The 21889-nt window shown below is 32.4% G+C and overlaps 1 protein-coding gene across 1 annotated transcript; it reads left to right on the forward strand.

Moving 5' to 3' along the window:
- Positions 1–15505: 15505 nt before the first annotated feature.
- Positions 15506–16477, forward strand: LOC115702425 (abscisic acid receptor PYL2). The gene has a single exon (XM_030629888.2). It carries the CDS (start codon positions 15657–15659, stop codon positions 16323–16325), a length of 669 nt encoding a protein of 222 aa, XP_030485748.2. The 5' UTR covers positions 15506–15656; the 3' UTR covers positions 16326–16477.
- Positions 16478–21889: the final 5412 nt, after the last annotated feature.

The raw sequence follows: 21889 nt of genomic DNA on the forward strand, positions 1-21889 counted from the left end.
TATGCTTTGATTTATCTTTGTACGCAAAAGAAATAAATAAATAAATAAGTGATCTTTTTCAAAAAATTCAAAAAATAAAAATTCTTACTTTTAACCCCCCTCATGCATTATTATTCCCCACCTTACTCAAACTCATAACACCCAATCCAACCCAACTCAGAAAATCATGTAATAATACTAAAAACCATACAAGTAAACTTATTACTAATAGAGATTATGAAGAAGAAGATGATGATGAAATAAATGGGGTTTTAAAAGAAAGGAAAATTGAAAAAGAGAAAGTGAAGTGTGTTGCAGAGGCTGAGGCAGTGGCAGTGGCAGCACTCATTTGTGTTGCAGGCTTTAAATAGGGGCCCATGCCTTTGTCCTTGTTCTATATTTTATCTGTTTTTTCACTGCAATAAAATCATCATAAATAAATATATATCTGGGATTTTTATGCCAGGTCTCTTCACCATCATTTTACCAGACAAATTATGTTATATTTATATATATATATTGTAGAAAAAAATTAAAATAAAAAAAAGTACAAAGACAAGAAGAGAGAACAAATTAATAAAAGAGTAAAATCTTGCGAATCTAAAAGCCATTTAAAGAGCTTTAAAAGCTGATTCAATAGAACAAGAGAGAGTACTGTTGTGAACAGTATTTATTGTACTACTACTTCTACTACTACTACTACTAACTCTGTACTCTTCTGTGCTCACTTCTCATATAGAAAAATAAATAATTAAAATGAAAAAGAAAAAGGGGTTTTGTTTTGTTTTGATGATCAAGTTGTGAAGATGATGATGCAAGCACCTACTAAATACTTTCTCACTCATACCTAATGTCTACAAGTTAAAACAAATAAATAAAAGTAAAGTAAATCCTATGGACAAAAGAAATCTTATTTAGATTATCATCCAACTTTTTTAAAACCAAAAAAAAAATCTAAAATAATTTATAGTGTTACAATATGTTTATTTTGAAAATTTACATTATTATGTAAAGTTTTAAAATATTGTCGTTTTAGTTCTCTTGAGAGTTGAGACGACGTGCTCGGAAGATGAATTAGGTGTCATTTTAGTCTGCTCGAGAGTTAAGTTTATTGTCGTTTTAGCCCTCTTGAGATGACATGCTTGGAAAATGAGTTAGTCGTCATTTTTATCCACTCGGGAGGTAAGTTCATTTTCGTTTTAGCCATCTCGAGACAACAAGCCTGGGAGGTAAGTTCACTGTCGTTTTAGTTTTCTTGGGACGACAAACTCGAAAAGCAACCTTAAGGTTGGCCTTCGATATACTTGTTAGGCTTCGAATAAATTTTTCAAAGGCTTTAACTTTTGAAGAAAATTTCCTACTAGATGTCGTGCAGCGAGACCTACGGGAACACAAGCACATCACTAACTAATGGTTGTAGAGATTGTGTTGTTGGGTGTACATTCGCTATAAGACTATGCCTAAGACAATACAAAATTATGGGACCCTTAATATTATATAAACCTCGTTTTACATTTAATATTAAATAAAATTAATTTAATACAATGGTAAAAGTTTTAAACCTCCACCATTAGATTAGGGTTCAATTCTTGTTGTCGAAACTTTTTATTTTATATTAAACAATAAAAATTGATATAGAAAGTTAAGTATAAATGTCTATTATTTATTTATTACGTTATATTTGAAATAAAAGAATCTTTTTCGGGGCCTAGTAGGACGAGGGTCCTAGACATGAACTTATTCTGCCTCTTTTACACACCTTTTATGTAAAGGATAAGCGACCATTCTCCTCCAATTCTAACAACCGCGAGAAGCTATACAACGTACACTCTCGTGGACCACACAACTAAACTTACATCCAATTTATTGTAAGCTCTCAATTAGTGTGAATGGATTAGACTAATTAATGTGTTTTAAGGTTTAATTCATTAGATAAATAGAATTGAGGATCTGATTTTTGGTGTTTGCTAAAATGGTGTAAAAATTTATGCTTAATTAATAGAGTGGTCAAACTGAAAAGATATAACAAATAAATTAGAAGAGGCCGCAATTAAAAGTTACAATGTAGCATAGCTAGCTTTTTATTTTTTATAATTATTATTGTTATTATTACTACTTTGAATATTAGATTGAATCTCCAAATCCAATCATCATTATTATTTTACAATATCCACTTTCATTATTCTTATTTTCATTAACATTATTATTACTTATTGTTTTATCATTACTATTTTTTTTATTATTATTTGATATCTAAAATCTTCAATTAATTAACCTCTTTCTTGTCCCCCAATTCGGCAGGACACGTGTTACCATCGTAGAGGTGGCACTTGCGTGACGTGGCCAATAACAGACTTAAAATTTTTATTATGTGAGGGTGTAATTATCATAAAAAAAAAAACATTTAAGTCTATGTAATTTATTTAATTTTGTAGAAGTTATTTTACTTATTTTAGTATAATTATCAAAGGGAAATTTCAATTTTTGACCCTAATAAAATACCCCATTTCAAAATATATACCCTCCACTAATTTATACAAATTAATTCCACTATTACTCATTTGTACCCAAAATACCCCTCAAATTTAATTTTCCTATTCACACTCTCTTTCCGTCTTTCCCTCTCTTTCACTCTCTCTCTCTCTCTCTCTCTCTCTCTCTCTGTCGTTCCATCTCTCTCTCTGTCGTTCCCTATCCCTCTTCGACATCGACCCAACATCACGACCCACTCCGGCCATCCACCCACGTCCCCGACCCACTCCGGCCATCCACCCACGACCCCGACCCAACCACGAACCAGCACGGACCACCACCACGACCCAGTGACCACCACGAACCACCACGAACCACCACGGACCACAAAACGTCGCCACCACCACCACCCGTGATCGTCGACACCGAACAGAGGCCTTCGCCACCACGAGCAGCATGAGCAGTACCCGTCGCCACCACCACCCGTGATCATTAAAAGGTAATGTTTATGTTTTGAGAAAAAAATACATTTTTCATAGATTTGGATGCCAATTATTGCATGTTGTTGAGATTAGTGGATTTTGTGTAGCATTTGTGATCTTTAGGTGTAGTGTTTGAATGAGATCTGTGTAAATTACAGGGTTATCGATGACATGTCAATAGGTTATCGATAGGATGTCGATAGATTGAGTGTCTGTCTGAATGTTACTGTAATTTGTATGTCGATAGGATATCGCTTGTATGTCGATAGGATGTCGACTGGCATTTTAAAAGTATTTCTGCCCTATATTGTCGACTACTTATCGACAGTATGTCGATGGTATGTCGATTAAATGAACATGTTGATTGTTAGGTTGTATTGTCGACTGAATGTCGACTGTATGTCGACAGTATGTCGATATATTGTGTAATTGTTATTTGTTTGAATTGTCGACTACTTATCGACACTATGTCGATGGTATGTCGATTAAATGAACATGTTGATTGTTAGGTTGTATTGTCGATTGAATGTCGACTGTATGTCGACAGTATGTCGATATATTGTGTAATTGTTATTTGTTTGAATTGTCGACTGAATGTCGACAGGATGTCGACATTTTGTCGACATGAAAGTGTTTTCTCTGCTTTTGATAATGTCGACATAATGTCGAGGGTATGTCGACATAATGTCGACATGTTTGTGTTGAAATTTTTGTGTGCTTACTGTTAGAAAATGTCGACTGAATATCGACATGATGTCGATGTTATGTCGACAATTTTAAATTTTTTTAGCAGCTTTATTTATTTGTTTTTTTGTTTTTTCAGATGGCTCCCAGACTCATTATTCCAGCACCCGAGCATTTCACTGGCCGCGTCACATATAGGGGCACTGGAATTTTTGCAAAAATTAAAGCTCGGTTTGAGGAGTTCAACCTTAATAACACGGCGAAGGAAAGCCGTTTCGGGAGCTTCTGGAATGTCGTACCACTGACATTCTCCTCGGTGTTATTTCACCAGCTGATGCTCCACAAAATGAAAGTGGATGCTCAGGAGGAGTTGAGGATGAGGTTTTATGTTGGTCGGAAGGAGGTCCGATTCGGGGTGCTGGAGTTTGCACTCATTACGGGTTTGGACTTCTCCTCGGGGCAAACAGAAGAGGAGAAGGCTGCGCAGGTCGCGCGCTCGGGGTCAGACCGATTGATCAACAAATATTTCAACCGGTCTGATAGTGTGAAGACAGAAGCACTCCAACTTCAGTTCACAAACTGCCAGAACCCGGAAGACTTGTACAAGCTCGGCTTGTGCTTGTTTGTGGAGTCAGTGCTTCTGGGCCGCGAGGCCAACGCGCTGATCACGCCTCACATCATTAGATATGTGGAAGACCTCGAGTTCTTCTTCCGGATTCCTTGGGGGAAGCACTCATTCGCCAGACTCATGCACTCGCTTCAGAAAGACATGTTGAAACAGAAGGCCAACTACGAGAAGAAGCTGAGTTCGGATGTTCAGCACGAGTGCAAATACACAGCATATTGCTTCGCACCTGCAGTCCAATATTGGGCGTACGAGGCCATTTTGGAGGTTGGCAAGAGGTATGGCACGAACCACGGGATTCGGTTCCCCAGGATGCTTAGCTGGACGAGCAAAGGCGATATTGGGAAGAAAGACGTCAGCGCATTATTTTCTAGACGGGTATGATTTTCACTTATGTTCTGAATAATTATTTAACATAAATGCTTGTAATAAATGCTAAATGGTTTTATTTTGATATTTGTTAAACCATAAACGTAACTGGAAGTGGTGAAGGGGCTACTTCCACGGACAGAGGAGGAGGCATTTGTGAGGACAATATCTTACGATGGTGTGGAGAACCTGGTTGATGATGCTGTGGATGACACAGAGGCTGAGGCAGGTAGTCAGGTACCAGAGACTCAGGTCCCAGACACTCAGGAAAGAGACACTCAGGTACCAATTTCTGGAACTTTTTTTTATGTCTTTATTTTTTTTTTTTGATTTTTTTTTTTATATAAAGTGAGTGGTATATCGTATGCTTACCGTATTTTTTTGATATATATTTTTTCAGGCCACTGCTTCAGAACCTCAGCCCAGTGCACCATCTGCATCAGGCGTTCGGGGTGCCGAGTACACTGATTTAGTGGCTCGGTTGGATAGGATCGAGGGTGACACTCGTAGTACGTATGCGCTCATGTCGAGCTGAAGAAGGCATACGAGACCAGCCATGTAGAGCTGAAGGGTGGTCAGAACGTAATTATGGAGCAGCTCAGAGACATATTGGCCATGTTGAATCGTCCGCCAACGACAGCTTCAGCACCGGAGGCCCCAGCAGATCCATCTACCCCACCACCAGCTGCTTCACCCCCAGTAGAAGAGGATGAGGTCTTCCCCGACGATTACGATCCTTATGAGGGAGCTCCAGCGACTCCGATCGAGGCACAACCTCTTATCCATGTACATGACACCGAGTCGCAGGGTGAGATTCTGTCCATAGAGGCACAACCTGCAGTGGTTAAGAGTCGGAAGAGGAAGAGAAAGCCTCCTGTATGGTTCGGTGACTATACGGAGATGAAGAGGAGACATAGGCCATCTTCGACTTTTGATCCCCTGGAGCCACCGGATGAGAAATTGTTAACCACTTTCCGAAAGTGGTGTGTTGGACTCATTCCGAACCACCGACCTCGGGATTTGAGAAGTGGTGATTACGGTCCAGGATTCTTTTGGATAATGCTCACACCAAAGGAATGGCTTACAGATGACGTAAGTAAAGTATTTTATAATATTACTTCACTTTACAACTTTATGTGCAATTAATATATTTTTTTGTGTAACTGACATTTCCGTTTATATGCAGCATATAGATGCAGCAATGCATATGCTGAGGAGGCGACGCACCGACTATCCACTGACATTTCCTCAGAAGGGTATCATTCTCTCCACATTCGTGACCGCCATGATCAGCAGTGCATGGACGAGCCACAAGGGTCCGAGGAAAAACTTTAAATGGGAGGAATATATCCCGGACTATCGCACAGGGTTTCATAAGGTATTGTTTTAGTAATATTTTAAATGTTAATTGTTTGGGAAGATTATTATGGTTTGTTAATTGTTTCGTTGTTCTCTGTAATTACAGTCCCAAGTCTTTGAGAGATGGAGGGGTAACGAGTTTATTTACTTCGTTCTGCACCTTCCCACGGCAAGACACTGGGTCACAGTTGAAGTGGACATAGAGCTGTGGAAAATTAATGTCTACGACTGTGATTCCAGCGTCTGTCATTGGACCGCCATGGAACCCATCTTGAAGGTTTGGTCAGAACTGCTGCCCTCGCTAATCCTTGCAACCGGGGAATTTCCACATAACAACCGGATCATGGCGTTAGCTAACGGTGACATCACGGTGCTTCCAAAAATGCACGCGAGTCGAGCCACTCACGACTTAGTTCCGAAGTCGGCAAACTGTGTACATAGCGATAAAAAAGTACTATAGTATTAAAATATGTTTTACGTTAGACCGACTTTACATTTTATTTTGCATTTAGTGGTGATTGTGGCGTGTATTGCATTGAGTATGTGGAGCATCTCATGATGCGGCGTGGATTGACCGATGTGACGCTGCACCAGGATAGCCATGTTTCGTCAACGGTGGTGTGTCGATTTATTTTACCAAAATATCTACCGATTATATGTGTAATTATTGGGACATTGTATATTTTGTGTAATTAACATTACAGTTATGTATATATAGATTTTCTTTTCGTTCAAATTTTGATAATTATACGTGGTTTCAAATATAAAATATCAACATTATTCAACAAAAATAACTATTAAACCTAAAAATAATTAAAATATTTGAAAAATATTCAACCTCAACAAAAATAACTATGACAAAATATGCATCATTACAATATATCAAATTTCCCAACGAATACGTACAAGACGCCTCAGATGCGGGCTTTGCATGTTGCTCTGTTGTGGCTCGAAGCACCACGGCGGTGCGGTTTCGTGGTACGTAACCTTTTTTATCACTCGGACGGAAACGGTTCTCCCGTCTTCTTCCAGCGTTGCTTTTTCTTGGACGACCTACAGGCTTCTTTTCCACAGGTACCCCAACTTTCATATTCTTGATGTGTTCTGGGAGAACCCAATCATCCTCGTCACCAGCGAGATTGATGGTATCATCGTAAATCTTCCTCCACGTTTCTTTTGAATAATAAGGTGAGCAAAGCGTGTACACACTTGTGTTCGTTTTCAATGCCGCGCACATGCATGAAGGCAAGGGAGTTTCAATAACGTGAACACGCCGCAGTGCATGTTTTTTCAACTAGATTCACATCACCACCTCTTTCACCGTTAGGTCCCCTACCAACGTTATACAAATTGGCTCCATTTCGTTGGACGCGCCCGTACCTTGCATTTTCATGAATTTTTGCCAAGTTTTTTCGAAGAGCGTGGCCAAAGGGGTAGCACATTTGTCGGCATTTTCGAGGCGATCGCCGAACCACGATTGGAGTGTGAACCCGATAAATTCAACCAAAGTAGTTATTGGATATTTCCCGAACTCTTCGTGACACTATTGAAGCTTTCAGCAGCGTTGCTCGTCGTGATGTTGTATCTATCGCCCAAACAATAAGGGTGAGCCCACTTCTCAAACCCTATACTCTCCACATATGCAGCGATGGCCGGATTCATCTTTCTAAGCTTCTCGAACTCTCTATCGCATCTCGCCTTCGACCATGCGTAAGCAACATTATATATTTGGTTGTGAAAAGCATCAGTCTTGAATTTGGCGTTAACGTTCATAACAATGTGGTGATAGCATGCACAGTGGACTGCTTCGGGAAAAACGAGTTCAACAGCATGATCAATGCTTTGATGCCTATCTGACACAAACACTAAGTTCTCAACCACGCCAATTGCTACCCTCAACTTCTGTAAGAAATACGTCCAGAGTCGTTATTCTCACCGTCAACGATACCATAAGCAACCGGCAACAATTGGTTGTTCGCATCGTATGCCACGCAACTAACATTATACCGCCGTACTTCGTCTTCAAGAAGGTGCCATCGATACTCAAAACAGACGACAAAAAGAAAAGCCCCTTCTACATGCACCGAGTGATATAAAACAAAGATTTCGAACCGCTCATCCTCTAAGTACAAGTCGGTAATGGTACCCGGATTCTTCGTTCCGCATGTACAAGTACCCGGGAAGCTTCATGTATGAAAACTCGTGCGTACCCCTAGCATACGTAAGTCCCATCTCCCCGCACCTCCACGCCTTCACATAACTCATACCGATACCGTAGTTGTCAAACATGTCCCTCTCGTATGTCTGTAGCCTTGGACTTAGTTCCGTCTTGGGTGTACGTCCCCTTAATAAGGGGGCCAACTACCCATGGTGCTGCTTGACGGTGATCCGAACGTCTCGCATTCAAGTTACATGTGTGTTCATTGTGAAATACGGTGACCTCAAAGTTGTCGAATGCATCTTCTTCCTCCCCTCAATCTCCATTTACAATGCGGAGCCTTGCATGTAACGTACAACACATCGGGGGATGACTTCTTCACCATCCACTCGAATTTGTTATTAAGGGCAAACCTACCCACAACTTGTCTCAGTTCTTCCTTGTTTTCATAAAAATTACCAAGCTCTATCACCCACGCTTCCTTACTTTGTAAACAAGTAGTTAGCTCATGATTTTCCATTATATCTTCCTTTGTCCACATGGGAGCTTTGAACTTGGTACAAACTTCGAAAGAGGAGAACGTTGAGAACGTTGCATGACGAGCATGTTCTTCGCCCGCCCGGTCGACTACCGCTAGTTCCGGGTGTAGTGCGATTTTCACTACGAGGTTGTCGTTCTCGGCTTGTGTACCTTGGTTACTCGGTACACACTCTAACCTCAACAATGGTCCCGCTACGGGTTCATCGACTGCTAAATCATGGTCATCGTCCATATTCAAATCTACAATAGGATCATTATTGTAGAAGGGTGTATCGAACTCTTCAAACTGATGAAATCCTGTCGCTTCTTGTTCTTGCCCTACATTGGTCGGAACATCAAAATTGGTCGGAACCTCTAAATTGGCGGAACCTCCTCATTCACACCAATCCCAACATACTCGTTTCGGGAACGCAAGACCCTACCACACTCCGAGGGAGAGGATTAGTAGGCGGCGTAGGCTCCGAATTCCCAACTTTTCTCACCTTGGTCACGAATAATGGCATAAACTCTGTATTTGACATTGTTGCCCTCATCTCTAAAAACGTTCTCAGTTGGCGTTCTCTCTTAATAACCTCTGGCGCAACCATTTTTCCCTTCATGTACAAGGAACAAATCTCCAACTTTAAATCATACGCTACCGGATCAACTTCCAACTCTTCATATAAAATTTGTCGCAGTTCTTGTAGGGTTGTCTCGGTTGTAACTGTCAACGTCAAGCTGCTATTTGCTTTGTAGATCCAATTATAATTCTCACATAACCAAACACCATCGTACGATACAACAAGGAACACTTTGTCTCCTGCAATTGCAAACCAAAAAAACAAGGTGAGTAAAGGAAAAAACACCAAAAAAAAATAAAAATCGACATCCCATCGATATCTATAGACATAATGTCGAGAAGCACAACACCAGAAATTAGGGCACTGATTGTCGACATTGCGTCGACATATTATCGACATACAATCGACAACAACAACAACCATGCTCGTCATCGACATACTATCGACATACCATCGACATTCAATCGACAATTAAAAACGGTTGCACATTAAATGTTAATAAATTTTACATACGTTCCCAACGACCCTTCCCAACTGAAACGTTGCATGTCAGACACGTGTCCTATCGACAACATATCGACATGAAGTCGACATGTCGTCGACAAATGTGTTAGCAGTGACACTAAATTGGCATGTGGTCGATAAGATGTCGACATAGTATCGACATTCTGTCGATAAATACGCCATTTCATGCGTTTTTCCCTGTACAGTTACGCATTTAATGACCATTAAATTTTCATACATTCCCAACATTTTTACTGCTCTATAAAAGCAAAGGGAAATCTTATTCATAAGTGCTCTTGTATTCTACCTATCTCTTACTCTTAAAAATTTTCTCTTATTCTCTTAAGTTTGAAATATGGCCCCAAGAAAGAACGGCAAATTCCCCATCCTAACTCCTGAGGAGCTGAAGCAGGAGCCTGATGTTGGCATAGTTACTCCTGCAATGCAGAAAGTTTTGGACGCCGCTCGAGCTTTCGAAAGAGAGCGAAACGGTAACGAGTTCAGGTTCATGCAACTTGAAAGAGAATTTGCAAAAACTGGTGTATGGCCGGCTCCACCACCTGGGTTCCCCGAAGGATGCCGTCGTTGCAAACTGGGCATCTTCAACGGTAAACCGGTGAAGCCTGGAACATTATGCAAGTATTGCAAGGCTCACCCACAAGCCAAAGAATTTAAAAAAAAATAATTTCTTATGTTATGGTTTGTGGGTTTTATTTAATGTTTTTTTTTAATTTTTATGAACTTTAATTTTCTGTTTTTTTTTATGTTTTTTTTTTGTTATTTTTAATGAACTTTATTTTCTGTCAATGTTATGTTTATGTTTATGTTTTATCCACGGTATTTTTCTATTGCATCGATATTTTGTCGACATGATGTCGACAAAATATCGACAACTTCTCAAAAACAACAAAAATGCTTGTTGTCGACATTCTGTCGACAAACATGTCGACAAAATGTCGACAAATAGTTAATCCCAAAGTTGGTTGCATGATGTCGACAACATGTCGACATAACGTCGACATAACGTCGATAATGGTCGTCACTGACCTTTCCTTTATAATCATCGACAAACCATCGACATATCATCGACATATCATCGATAACACTGGAAAACCCAGAAATCAACTGAAAACCAGATCTGCCAGATCTCAACAATTTCAGACCAAAAAACAGCAGTTCCAACAATAAACACACGTATAACAATTTTAAACTACATAAAGTCAAACAAAATGCTTAAAATGCAACTTACCCATTATAATGGTGTAAGATTCTTGAGTGATGTTGTATTGTGCTTCGGTTTTCCACCAACACCCACCGAGAAAACAACCATGCAACAGCAAATAATTACGTGTGGGACGGATTTCAGCTTCGGTTTTTCATAAATTTTTCAATTTTTTCCTAGAGAGAGAGAGTGGTGCACGAGAGAGAGAGGGAAGAGGGAAGAGAGAGAGAGAGAAATACACTTTCAGATTTTAGCTTTTTTTTTTTTTTTTAAAAAAAAGGGTAAAATGGGAAGTTCATGTAATTAATGGACTAAATTTGTACAAATTATAAAGGGGTATAAATTTTGATATAGGTTGTATTATTAGGGTCAAAAATTGAAATTTCCCTTATCAAATTAAAAAGAAAATATTTAATTTTTTCAATGTAACTTTTTTTGTTGGGGCTACAGTCCCCACACCTTCATTAGTGAGTCCGCACACCGAGAGTGGGACCCTCGTAATTCTTCCGAATATTTCTAAGCACTCCATAATATTCTAACTTGTCTCTTTTGTACATAATGAAAATGTGAGACATTTACAAAATTTGAATAACATGAAGATACACACATTCAAATAAAAAGTATTAGTAATTATACCTTAATTTACACTATTTTTAATCTTATATTTTAACTATAAGATAAACATTAAACAACATGTGTATAAAATTGGTATGAATCCTATTATTTATTAATATTATGTGTGTTGAGCTTAAGTTAAGGCATACTTGCACCTAGGGTTTAAATTAAATATTTTTCTTTTGAAAGTATGTATAATTTTTAATACTTTTTAAGAAACCACTAATTTCTTTTGATAAAAGGTCTAATATTTTTTTTCTTTTCTTAAAACCCATCCAATCTCATAGTCGATCATTATATTCATAACACAATATAATTCTCTTCTTTCTAAACTAATATTATATTAATCTTTTTTTCAAAAAAAAAAAAAAAATATTATATTAATCTTTTTAAACAAATCGAACATAATAGAAAAATTTACAGTCAAACCTTCATCTATTTCATTTGTAATACACTTTACCTTTAATTTTTTTAGTAGAAAAACTACCTTAAGTCCTATTCTATTTGCAAATGCACTATTTGTTTTCCCTTTGACACCGTTAGTTGCTTATGTGTTCTCGACCAAGTCAATGTAAAAAGCCAACATGGCAAATTAGACGTCCATGTGGATTTGAGATATAAATATTTGGTACCTAAAAAAAACAAAAAAAAAAATCATTGTTAATGTCGTTTTGAGCAAATGAGTGTCGTTTGTAGTCATTATTTTACAAAACTATTACTTTTCTTATTTTACAAAAGTATGTGAGACTTTATTTATTTTTTCTCTTCTAAAACAATCCAGGGGCATTAATTTTAAGGATCTAAAAGAAAAAGAAAATGACAAAAACAAAAAGACAAAGAAGAGAATCTGGAGAAAGTTAAAAAAAATTAATAAATAAATAAAATAATAAAGAATACCAGCTTTAATATTATTTATTAATTAAATGTGGTAATGGAAGAAAATAGTGTTAATTAATTATTAACAAGTAATTAGGATCTAAGAAAACATATTATTATATATAGGGATGTATTTATAGTAAGACTATATCGATCATGTTGTACTTTTCATTTCCATTATTAGCATTAATAATTAATTTAATAAATAAATAAATAAGGAAGAGACAAAACACTAGAATCCATACATACCCAAACCATGCATGAATTTATTATTATAAATAATATACGATATCATGGCACACCTATTTCTTATAATAATATTAATTTCTTGATTAAATTTACTATTAAATAATTAAACAATATATACAAACCCATAAAAGAGTGTTTCCTACAATACAAACACAAAAATATATTAGAGTTATATATATACGCGTTACGTAGATATATATAACTGATTAGTGTCGTTATATATTCAGAATATACAGCTTACGTTGTCATTTTTTTAACTTATACATACACACAAAAATATCTCCTGACTTATATATATAATCCTAACTTGGAATTAGTTAGTAAATATATTAAGAAAACTATTTTCATATATAAATATGGTTGTTAGGTTGTTAATTTTTTTTGTCTCTGAATTATATATTGAGATTATTAAATTTGAAATTTTTTGTTTAATTCTATTTTATTTTACTAATGAGCAATTCTTTATCTATGTATTAAATTATTTTCCTGAATTTTAATATATCAAATCATAGCTCTTGTAGCTTTTATCTATGTAAAACTTTTCTTATGTAATTTTTATTTCAAATATTCAAATTTGTAACAACAACTCAATAAGACGATAACATATATAATTAAATTCACTCTTTTTGTTGATTGAATCAATAGTATTTTTTATTTTTATTTTTGTCTATTAATATTTTCTGTTTTCATAATTTTTTTTTTTTTGAATGTGAATAAAGATATTAAATAAAATAAAATAATTGAGAGAATTTTCCAGATACAGCCATACGTAGAAAGCTGTATATAATATCTGTTTTTTCTCACAATTTATATATATTAGTGTGAAAACAAAATATATATGAACTATATAATTACTGGCAGAAATACATATGTATATACATTATTAGAAAAAAAGTCAACAAGTGTTTGAAAAAATATTATTAATTTTATTAAATCATTTTGTATATAATAATATTGTTTTTATAACTTGGTGGCGTTTGGTTGGGAAGAATAAAAATATGAGAATGAGAATAGGAATAGAATAAATTAAATTTAAAATGCATAAAAAAAATTGATAAAAAATTATTAAATTTTTTCTGATCATGCATTAGAATGGTCTTTACTTCCATTTCAAAATGTAATTGTCATTCCACTAAAATGGTGGAAAGGTCATTCCATTGGAATGACATTCTAACACTTTAATATGCAACCAAACAAAAGAATAGAATGGAAATTATTTCCTTTCCTTTACATTCTATTTTATTACCTCCAACCAAACGCCACCTTAATTTTTACAAAGATAAAATTGTGTCGATATATGTATAGAAATTAAATTCCAAACACATTTCTCCGCACTTTATTTTGGAGAAAATTATAAAAAAAAAATAAATAAATTATAATTCTGCAAAGACACATTCTACAAATGCAATGCACCCTCTAAAATAGTTGTATCGATACACCTGTATTTGTTTTATCATCTAATTTTTTATTTAAATTTTTAATTTGATAGTTGTGTTCATTATAGTTATTTAAAATATCTTGTAAAATTTTGAGATATTCAGAATAATTTACATTATGGAAAATAATATTAAAATAAAACAATCTATTTCACACGAGTATAAAATAATAAAAGAGTGTTGCGTGTAATTTATAATTTGAACTTTATTAGCGTGTTAATTTTTTTCGAATTTCTTAAAATTTTGTAGGGTGTCTTAAATGATTATGATGTACACGACTATAAAAAAAAAATTAGACTAAAAAAATTTGTTGAAATAGATAAAAATATAGTACATTATTTTTAAGATTGCATGAATTTTCCAACACGAGTAATGTATAATTAATATGATATTATGTGTAACTAAAAGTAAAATATGCACAACCACTTGAGGCTAGCTCAAGTGGCCATAGAAGAGTGCGTGTGTGTCGGAGGTCCTGAGTTCGAGTCCTAAATTATATATGGTTGTAATATATAAAACGCTTAAATAAAAAAAAAGAGTAAAATATGCACCTAAACATATCATGTATACATATAATTACTCGTATATGATGGTATATATACAACATGAAATTGTGCATTGGTATGTTGATATTTTGATTATAATTAATAATATATAATATAATAAACTAATTAAAAATAAAAAAAATAAAAATGTATAGAATATAATATAGTTGATGGGGTTGGGAAAGGGATTGGAGTTATATGATCACATTCACAAGATAGTTTGTTAGGGTTATCACATGATCCACCAATAATCTCCACTTTTCAAAGATTGCGACTCCTGTATCTTCTTTTCTTTTCCATTTTACCCTTCTCTTTCTTATTTCTTTCACATATACACCCTTATCCATCTTAATATATCTACATACTACTATTTCTTTATTTTCAATGCCTCATAAAGTCAGCCATGTTATTATACAGTCAACACAACAATATAAATATAAAATATTTGTTTTCATCATTAATTATAATGAAGAAAATTATTATTATATTATTAAACATTTATAGCTCTTCCAAAAACATTATTAAATTGAAAACAATAAATTCAAATTTAGCTTATAGACAAAACACTTTCCCCATATAGTTACTCTCTATATCTATCTTGGTTTAAATAACAATTTTTCTTTTTATCCAAAAACTATTAAACGACAAATATCCCCACAATTCATGTATTATTTATTAAAAATTATTAAAATATAATATAATTTGATATTTTGCTTTGGAGTTCAAATTTGATTTTTGCTCATCAAAACAAACAAGGGTATTTTCGTCCAACTCAAAAAACGACAACCAATACATAATAAATATATATATGTATGTATATAATATATTTATATCTCTAGTTCTTCATGATTTTCCTCTCCTTCTCTTCATATCAATTAAATCTCTAAAAACTTTCATTTCTCTCTCTATATATCTACATACACATACATATAAGTATATATATACACATATATACATAAATATACATAGAGAGATCAAAAAATGGAGAACCGTAGTAACAATAATGGGCAATATGGGCTAAGCTTGGAGGAATACATGGAATTGGGCCCAGTAATAGAGAGATACCACAACTTTGAATCACAACCGAACACGTGTACATCAGTGATCACACAAAGAATCGATGCACCAGCCAGCGCTGTGTGGGCCCTAGTCCGTCGTTTCGACAATCCACAAAAATACAAACACTTCATCAAGAGTTGCAACATCATGACCGGAGACGGCGGTGTGGGGACTATGAGGGAAGTCACCGTCGTCTCCGGTCTGCCTGCCTCCACTTCGGTGGAGCGGCTCGAGATGTTGGACGAGGAAAAGCAGGTGCTCAGCTTCAGCGTAGTTGGAGGTGAGCACCGGCTTAATAACTATAGGTCAGTTACTTCAGTTAAGGAGTTTGTTAAGAATAAAAACGGAAACGACATTGAGTTGAATCAAAACGACAGTGAATTGAGTGGAAACGACAGTGGTGACGTGTACACTGTTGTGATAGAATCTTATGTTGTGGATATTCCTGATGGGAATACAACTGAAGATACTAAAATGTTTGTTGATACGGTCGTTAAGTTAAACCTTCAGAAACTTGCTCTACTCGCTATTACTTCTTTTAACGGCGCTAATGACGGACCTGACGGAACTAACGGCAACGGACGTCAGTAGTAGTGATGATATTATTTCATTAAGCGCTAAACGCTGCGTTTTATGCTTTTTTTTTTTACTGATTTGTTATTTGGTGTAATTCATCGATATGCAATATTTAATATTTAATATTTAAAGATATAATATATCTCTTTCTACGTAGGCTACTTCAATAACTTTTTTTTTGGCTTCTCTATAGAAAATATATATATAGAATTTTTATTTTATTTATGTTTATTTTTTATCATATAAATATGTAATAACTAGTTAAAAGTTATCTGGGGTGTATCCAAGCTTCATGGGCAAAAAATTTAATATCGATGCTTGTAATTTTTATAAGTTCTTCAATTAATTTTTGTTCAAATATGTTAAAGTTGAACTTATATTTTAGCTAAATATGTTTTGATTGCTATAATTAATATTAATGTGTGGTATGTATAGTTTGGATATCTTAATCGAATAATTAGATAAAGTAATATTTTTTTATAAAATTTTTACATTAAAGATTTTTTATTTATATTTTACGGTGTTATATAAATTAAAATTACAAAAAAATTACATTAAAATAACAAAAAAATATATATATATATAAATAACGTAAATTAACAAGAGTACAATATGGAATTACATTAAAATATTATTTTTTTTTAAATAAAATCATAAAAATATTTAAAATTCCGTACAACTGTATTTTTATTATTTTTGTATATATTTGTGAAATAATTCATATTCTAATTGTATGCCAGCTATCAATTATAAATTTTCTTTATCCCCAGGCCCAACTTGACTCCTTTTTGAGTTTTTTTGCAGATAAAAAGATGTGAAAAATCATATTTTTATTTATAACTTTTTGAAAGTTATGATATGAAATTGAAAAGTAGTTAATTATTCATAAATAGTTAGGGAAAGCTATATTATTATTTATTAAACCTGGTTATTAAATATTAATTGAATTAAAAAATTTCTTATATATATTTTCATCATGATTATTATTTGTGAGATTAATGGTAAGTCAATTAAAACCATCTAATTAATATATGAATGATATTTTAAAGATTAAATATTTCAGAAAATCCAACATAGCTCAAGCTTGATTAATTTATATTGTAAAATATGATCATAATGATAATATTTATGTACGTATATATACATATACATAGCTAGTTAAGATAATTTTTTATATAGAATCTTAACCCAAAACTAACACAATTTCCTATCACAGTTGGAACTACTAGCTATAGCTCTATGTTTTGAATTATATATGTAGAGACTTTATTATTATTATTATCAGTTTTTTTTTTTTTTAATTTCTTTTTATATATATGAGAAAGTTAATATGATAACAAATTAAAATGTATTGTATATTAAAAAACATTAAGTTATGTTATTATGTGCCAAAAAGAAATGTTATAATTAGAGAAATTATTTTTGGTATTTGAGAAATTATAATTGTATAGACGTAAGTATTCCACTAATATTCACAAAATTCTAAATAAATTATAATATTGAAAACATATAGTTCAAAATAAACAAATATTGTAAGAATATAAAAAAATAATAAATACATTATGAATAAATATTTAAATTTATTTTTAACATAATAAATTATTTTAATTTTTTTCAAAAACATGTAAAGTATCTTCTATAACTTTTGCATGTATATAAAAGTTTAATAAATTAGCATAATAAAGATTAAAAAAAGTTTAAATTATAAATATTTTTCTAAAGTGATAAAAATAAGGGTAAATACCATTTTGGACCCTGTGTTTTGCAAAAGTTACAGATTGGACCCTGTGTTTTGTTAAATGACAACATGGACCCTGTATTTTCTAAAATAGTAAAAATAGGACACTGAGCTTAATTTTTGACAACTTTTTTTTTTAATACAACTAACTTGAAGAAAATGCTTAATACGAACAGATACAAAAAATGTAAACAGTTTTGTCATAGTACTTTTAGATCGGATTATAATTAAACTTTATTTTGACAAAAAATCAATTCAGGGTCCTATTTGTACTATTTTAGAAAATACATGGTCCATTTTGTCATTTAACAAAACACAGGGTCCAATTGGTAACTTTTGTAAAACAGAGGGTCCAAAATGGTATTTACCCTAAAAATAAAGTTCTGCATAAAAGTAGAGTTGGAGCTTTTGCATGTAGACAATCTATATTTATATATATATATATATATAAATACTAGCAAAAAGTTACGTGCGAGGCACGAATACTAAATTTTATGCTAATTTTTTTTTTTACGTTATTAAAAAGTGATACAATTAAAAATTAAAAGAAAAAATATTTAGTTATTAGGTTCAACATCATTACCCTGTGTTCATTTTTAAGGAAAAAAAATATATTTATGAAATAATAATTTGTTGCAACGCGAGTACAGGCAAAATTCAGAAAATATAGCATTTATTAGTAGAGTATTGACAATTTCAACAGTAAATTAACTGATTGTATACTTTTTTGTCTGCTAACATTAAGCTTTTGATATTTGAGTGGTGAACTCTTATTTATCCGCTTTTCAAATTTTTCTAACACTCTCATTTTATTCTTCCAATTTTTTGTAGTTGGAGTGATGTCCTTAATTGTTGTATATAGTGTAGTCATTTATTTACCTGTTTTCAAATAAAATAATAGATATACAAAATAAAAAATATAATTAAGCTCATATTAAAATCAATCTCACCTTTCAATATAGTGAAAGGTTTTTAAATTGATTCATTCTCACTTAATAATTGTGACAGACCTAACGAATAATAATATTATGTTACCTAATAACAAAATAGGAATCCACCAAAAAACATTATCAAAATTTATTCCAAGTATAATTATATAAATCTATTACTCATTGAAGTCTATTAGAAACTCTAAAAAGCTCACAAAACGAAATTTCACATCAAAAATCTAAAAATGATCAACTATGTAGCAGGAATGATAATACAATAACTAAAATTGCCTAGTAATATACAGTCTTAAAACTTAAAAGAGTGGCATTATTCATTCAAGTTTCGACTAAGTGTTTCTGAGTTTGAGTTATAATATTGTGTCATGTGTTTATGTCAAAATATTGTGTGTGTCTGGCTAATCTAGTGAAGAAGATTGAAATTTTGATTCTCAATAAATAGAATGAATATAAGTGTATACTTTGTAGTAGGTCATTATTGTGTCATTTTTAAGTTAATGTGTCAACTTGAAAATAATTCATTTAATAAACGGAATGGAGTCAATCTAAAAATATTTTTCTACCTTAATAAGTAGAGCTATAGAAAACAAACCCGGTAACTTTTTGAGTGTTAAAAAATTATAAATGGTTATAAATTCAGAGTAAGTAACTTGTGTGTGGCGGCTGGTTAAAGAAGCCAAAATTGAAGTTTATGATTAGAAAGTAGAAGCACCGCTAGAACTTTCCTTTGTTTGAAGTAATAGTATAATAACTAATATTTTTTATTACATACTAATAATTAATTCAAGATGAACTTTCCAAAGTATTTTTGAAACATCGTGGGATATATAAATGCAATACTTTTGTATAATAGCATGTAGTATGTTGTCTTCATTAGTATTTTTTAAATTTTAAAATGAAAATTAAAATTATAAATATAGCTTAAGAAATTATAACTAAGGTTATAAACGGGTAAATGTTGTGTTGGAGGCTAGGGTTTTTGCTCTAGAAAGAGAAATTTGATAGATTAAATTTTGGTATGATTATTTAGCTAAAATTAATCGATTATAATTAACGTTTTTTAATCAGAATATTCTGTCAAATATTAGAATATTCTGTTAACATTTTGACAAAAAAATAAATAATAACATTAAACTAAGAATTCGGTTACATAGCCACATTTTATATAAAAAAAAATATATTTTAAAAAAAAGTCATCCAATAATTTCTCATAGACAAAGAATTCGCCACATTTTATATATTCAGATGTGGAGGCAAACAATTATAACCTGATCGAGCCAAAAAAAAAAAAAACAGATAGAAAAATTCTTTAGCAAAATATATAATATATATAGTAGTAAATACTTATTTAGAATAAAATCCAACTAAAATATATTTAGAAAAGTATGTACAATAGGAAAAACCCAATCGTATTTTTTTTAGATTTAATGAGATTTATTTTATTATTTATAAATAAAAAGTCATCCATGAATTTCTCATAAACCATTTTATTTTTATTAATAAATTATTTTATTTTTAATATAAATAAAAAGTCACCCATGAATTTCTCATACAAATTCTGTTATATAGGCACTTTATATAGAGAATAGATATAGTTTGGTGTACCTATGTAAGAGTATAAAAGCATACGTGTGGCTATAATGTCAACCCTAAATTGAAGGGCAATTAGGACTTGAAATAATAATGAAGATTTTGATTTTATTTCTTTTGAATGGGAAATCACTTGTGAACAACACACCACGTGAAAACCCACCCACCTCATTAAAACAACAAACTTCTTCTTAATTTTATTTTTTTCATCCATAATAATATTTCTATATATATAACTATATATCTATATGTTAAATTTCAGCCACTTATTTCACTTCTCTTTTTTGCTACATATATATAATATTCACCATTACAACCTTTGGTTATTAATTGTTAAAGATATCAAATTGGTAGTTATCGTGATTATTTATATTTATAAATAAATATTTTTAAACGATAATATATATGTATAGTGTGGGATATGGTTTATATATAATGTATTTACATTATAATTTGAGATGAAGGAAGGATTCATGCATGTTCTCTATCTTTTGTAACAAAAAAGAAAAGAAAGAAACATGAGGATAGAAATATATTATATTATGACTTAAATCAAATAATATATATTCAAAAAAAATATAGCCACATTGCATAATAAATTAATGGTTAAGTTTGCCGTGTAACTTTTAAAGGAGCGTTTCTGAAGATTTTTTATCTATTTTAGTATACAGGTTAACTTTTGTAGTCTATTTTTGTTATAATGGTGTACGGTTTAAGATTGCCTATAAATTTTTTTAAAAAATTAAATATAGTTTACAATGTCAAAAATAAAATTTATATATTTTGTTACACATGCGACTGTTTTTCTTATACGTATGGTAAGTAACTGTTTAAATCTTATTTTATTACCACTATAACTTATTCAGAATTTTTTAATAATTTACAAGTGTTATTAAATAGCTACAATATGATGTGGAAGCAAATAAAGGGTTTACAAGAACAACCTTTAAGGAGTCTACTACATAAATTTTTTAAACTAATTACTCATAAAATAATTCATGGGATAACTTTTTTATATAAGTTTAGAAAATTACCACTTTTATAAGATCTTTTGGTATGGATCTAATGTTAGACCATGGAGCCCAAAATTGACTTTACTTGGGTTTAGACCCAACCTAGCACTTAAGACGACTAACTCCACTGGGCCGCCCTCCATATATTAAAGGAATTTTACATGGTATACTAACTTTTACTATTTTTTTTTATATACTGTCAGGTAGTATTTTTGTACTTTTTTACTTAATTTTTTTTATAAGTTTCATACTGCAGTATATTGTGTTAAGTTTTCACTGTTGTTCTACTGA

This window comes from Cannabis sativa, chromosome X, assembly GCF_029168945.1.
Source record: "Cannabis sativa cultivar Pink pepper isolate KNU-18-1 chromosome X, ASM2916894v1, whole genome shotgun sequence".
NCBI classification, from domain to species: Eukaryota; Viridiplantae; Streptophyta; class Magnoliopsida; order Rosales; family Cannabaceae; genus Cannabis; species Cannabis sativa.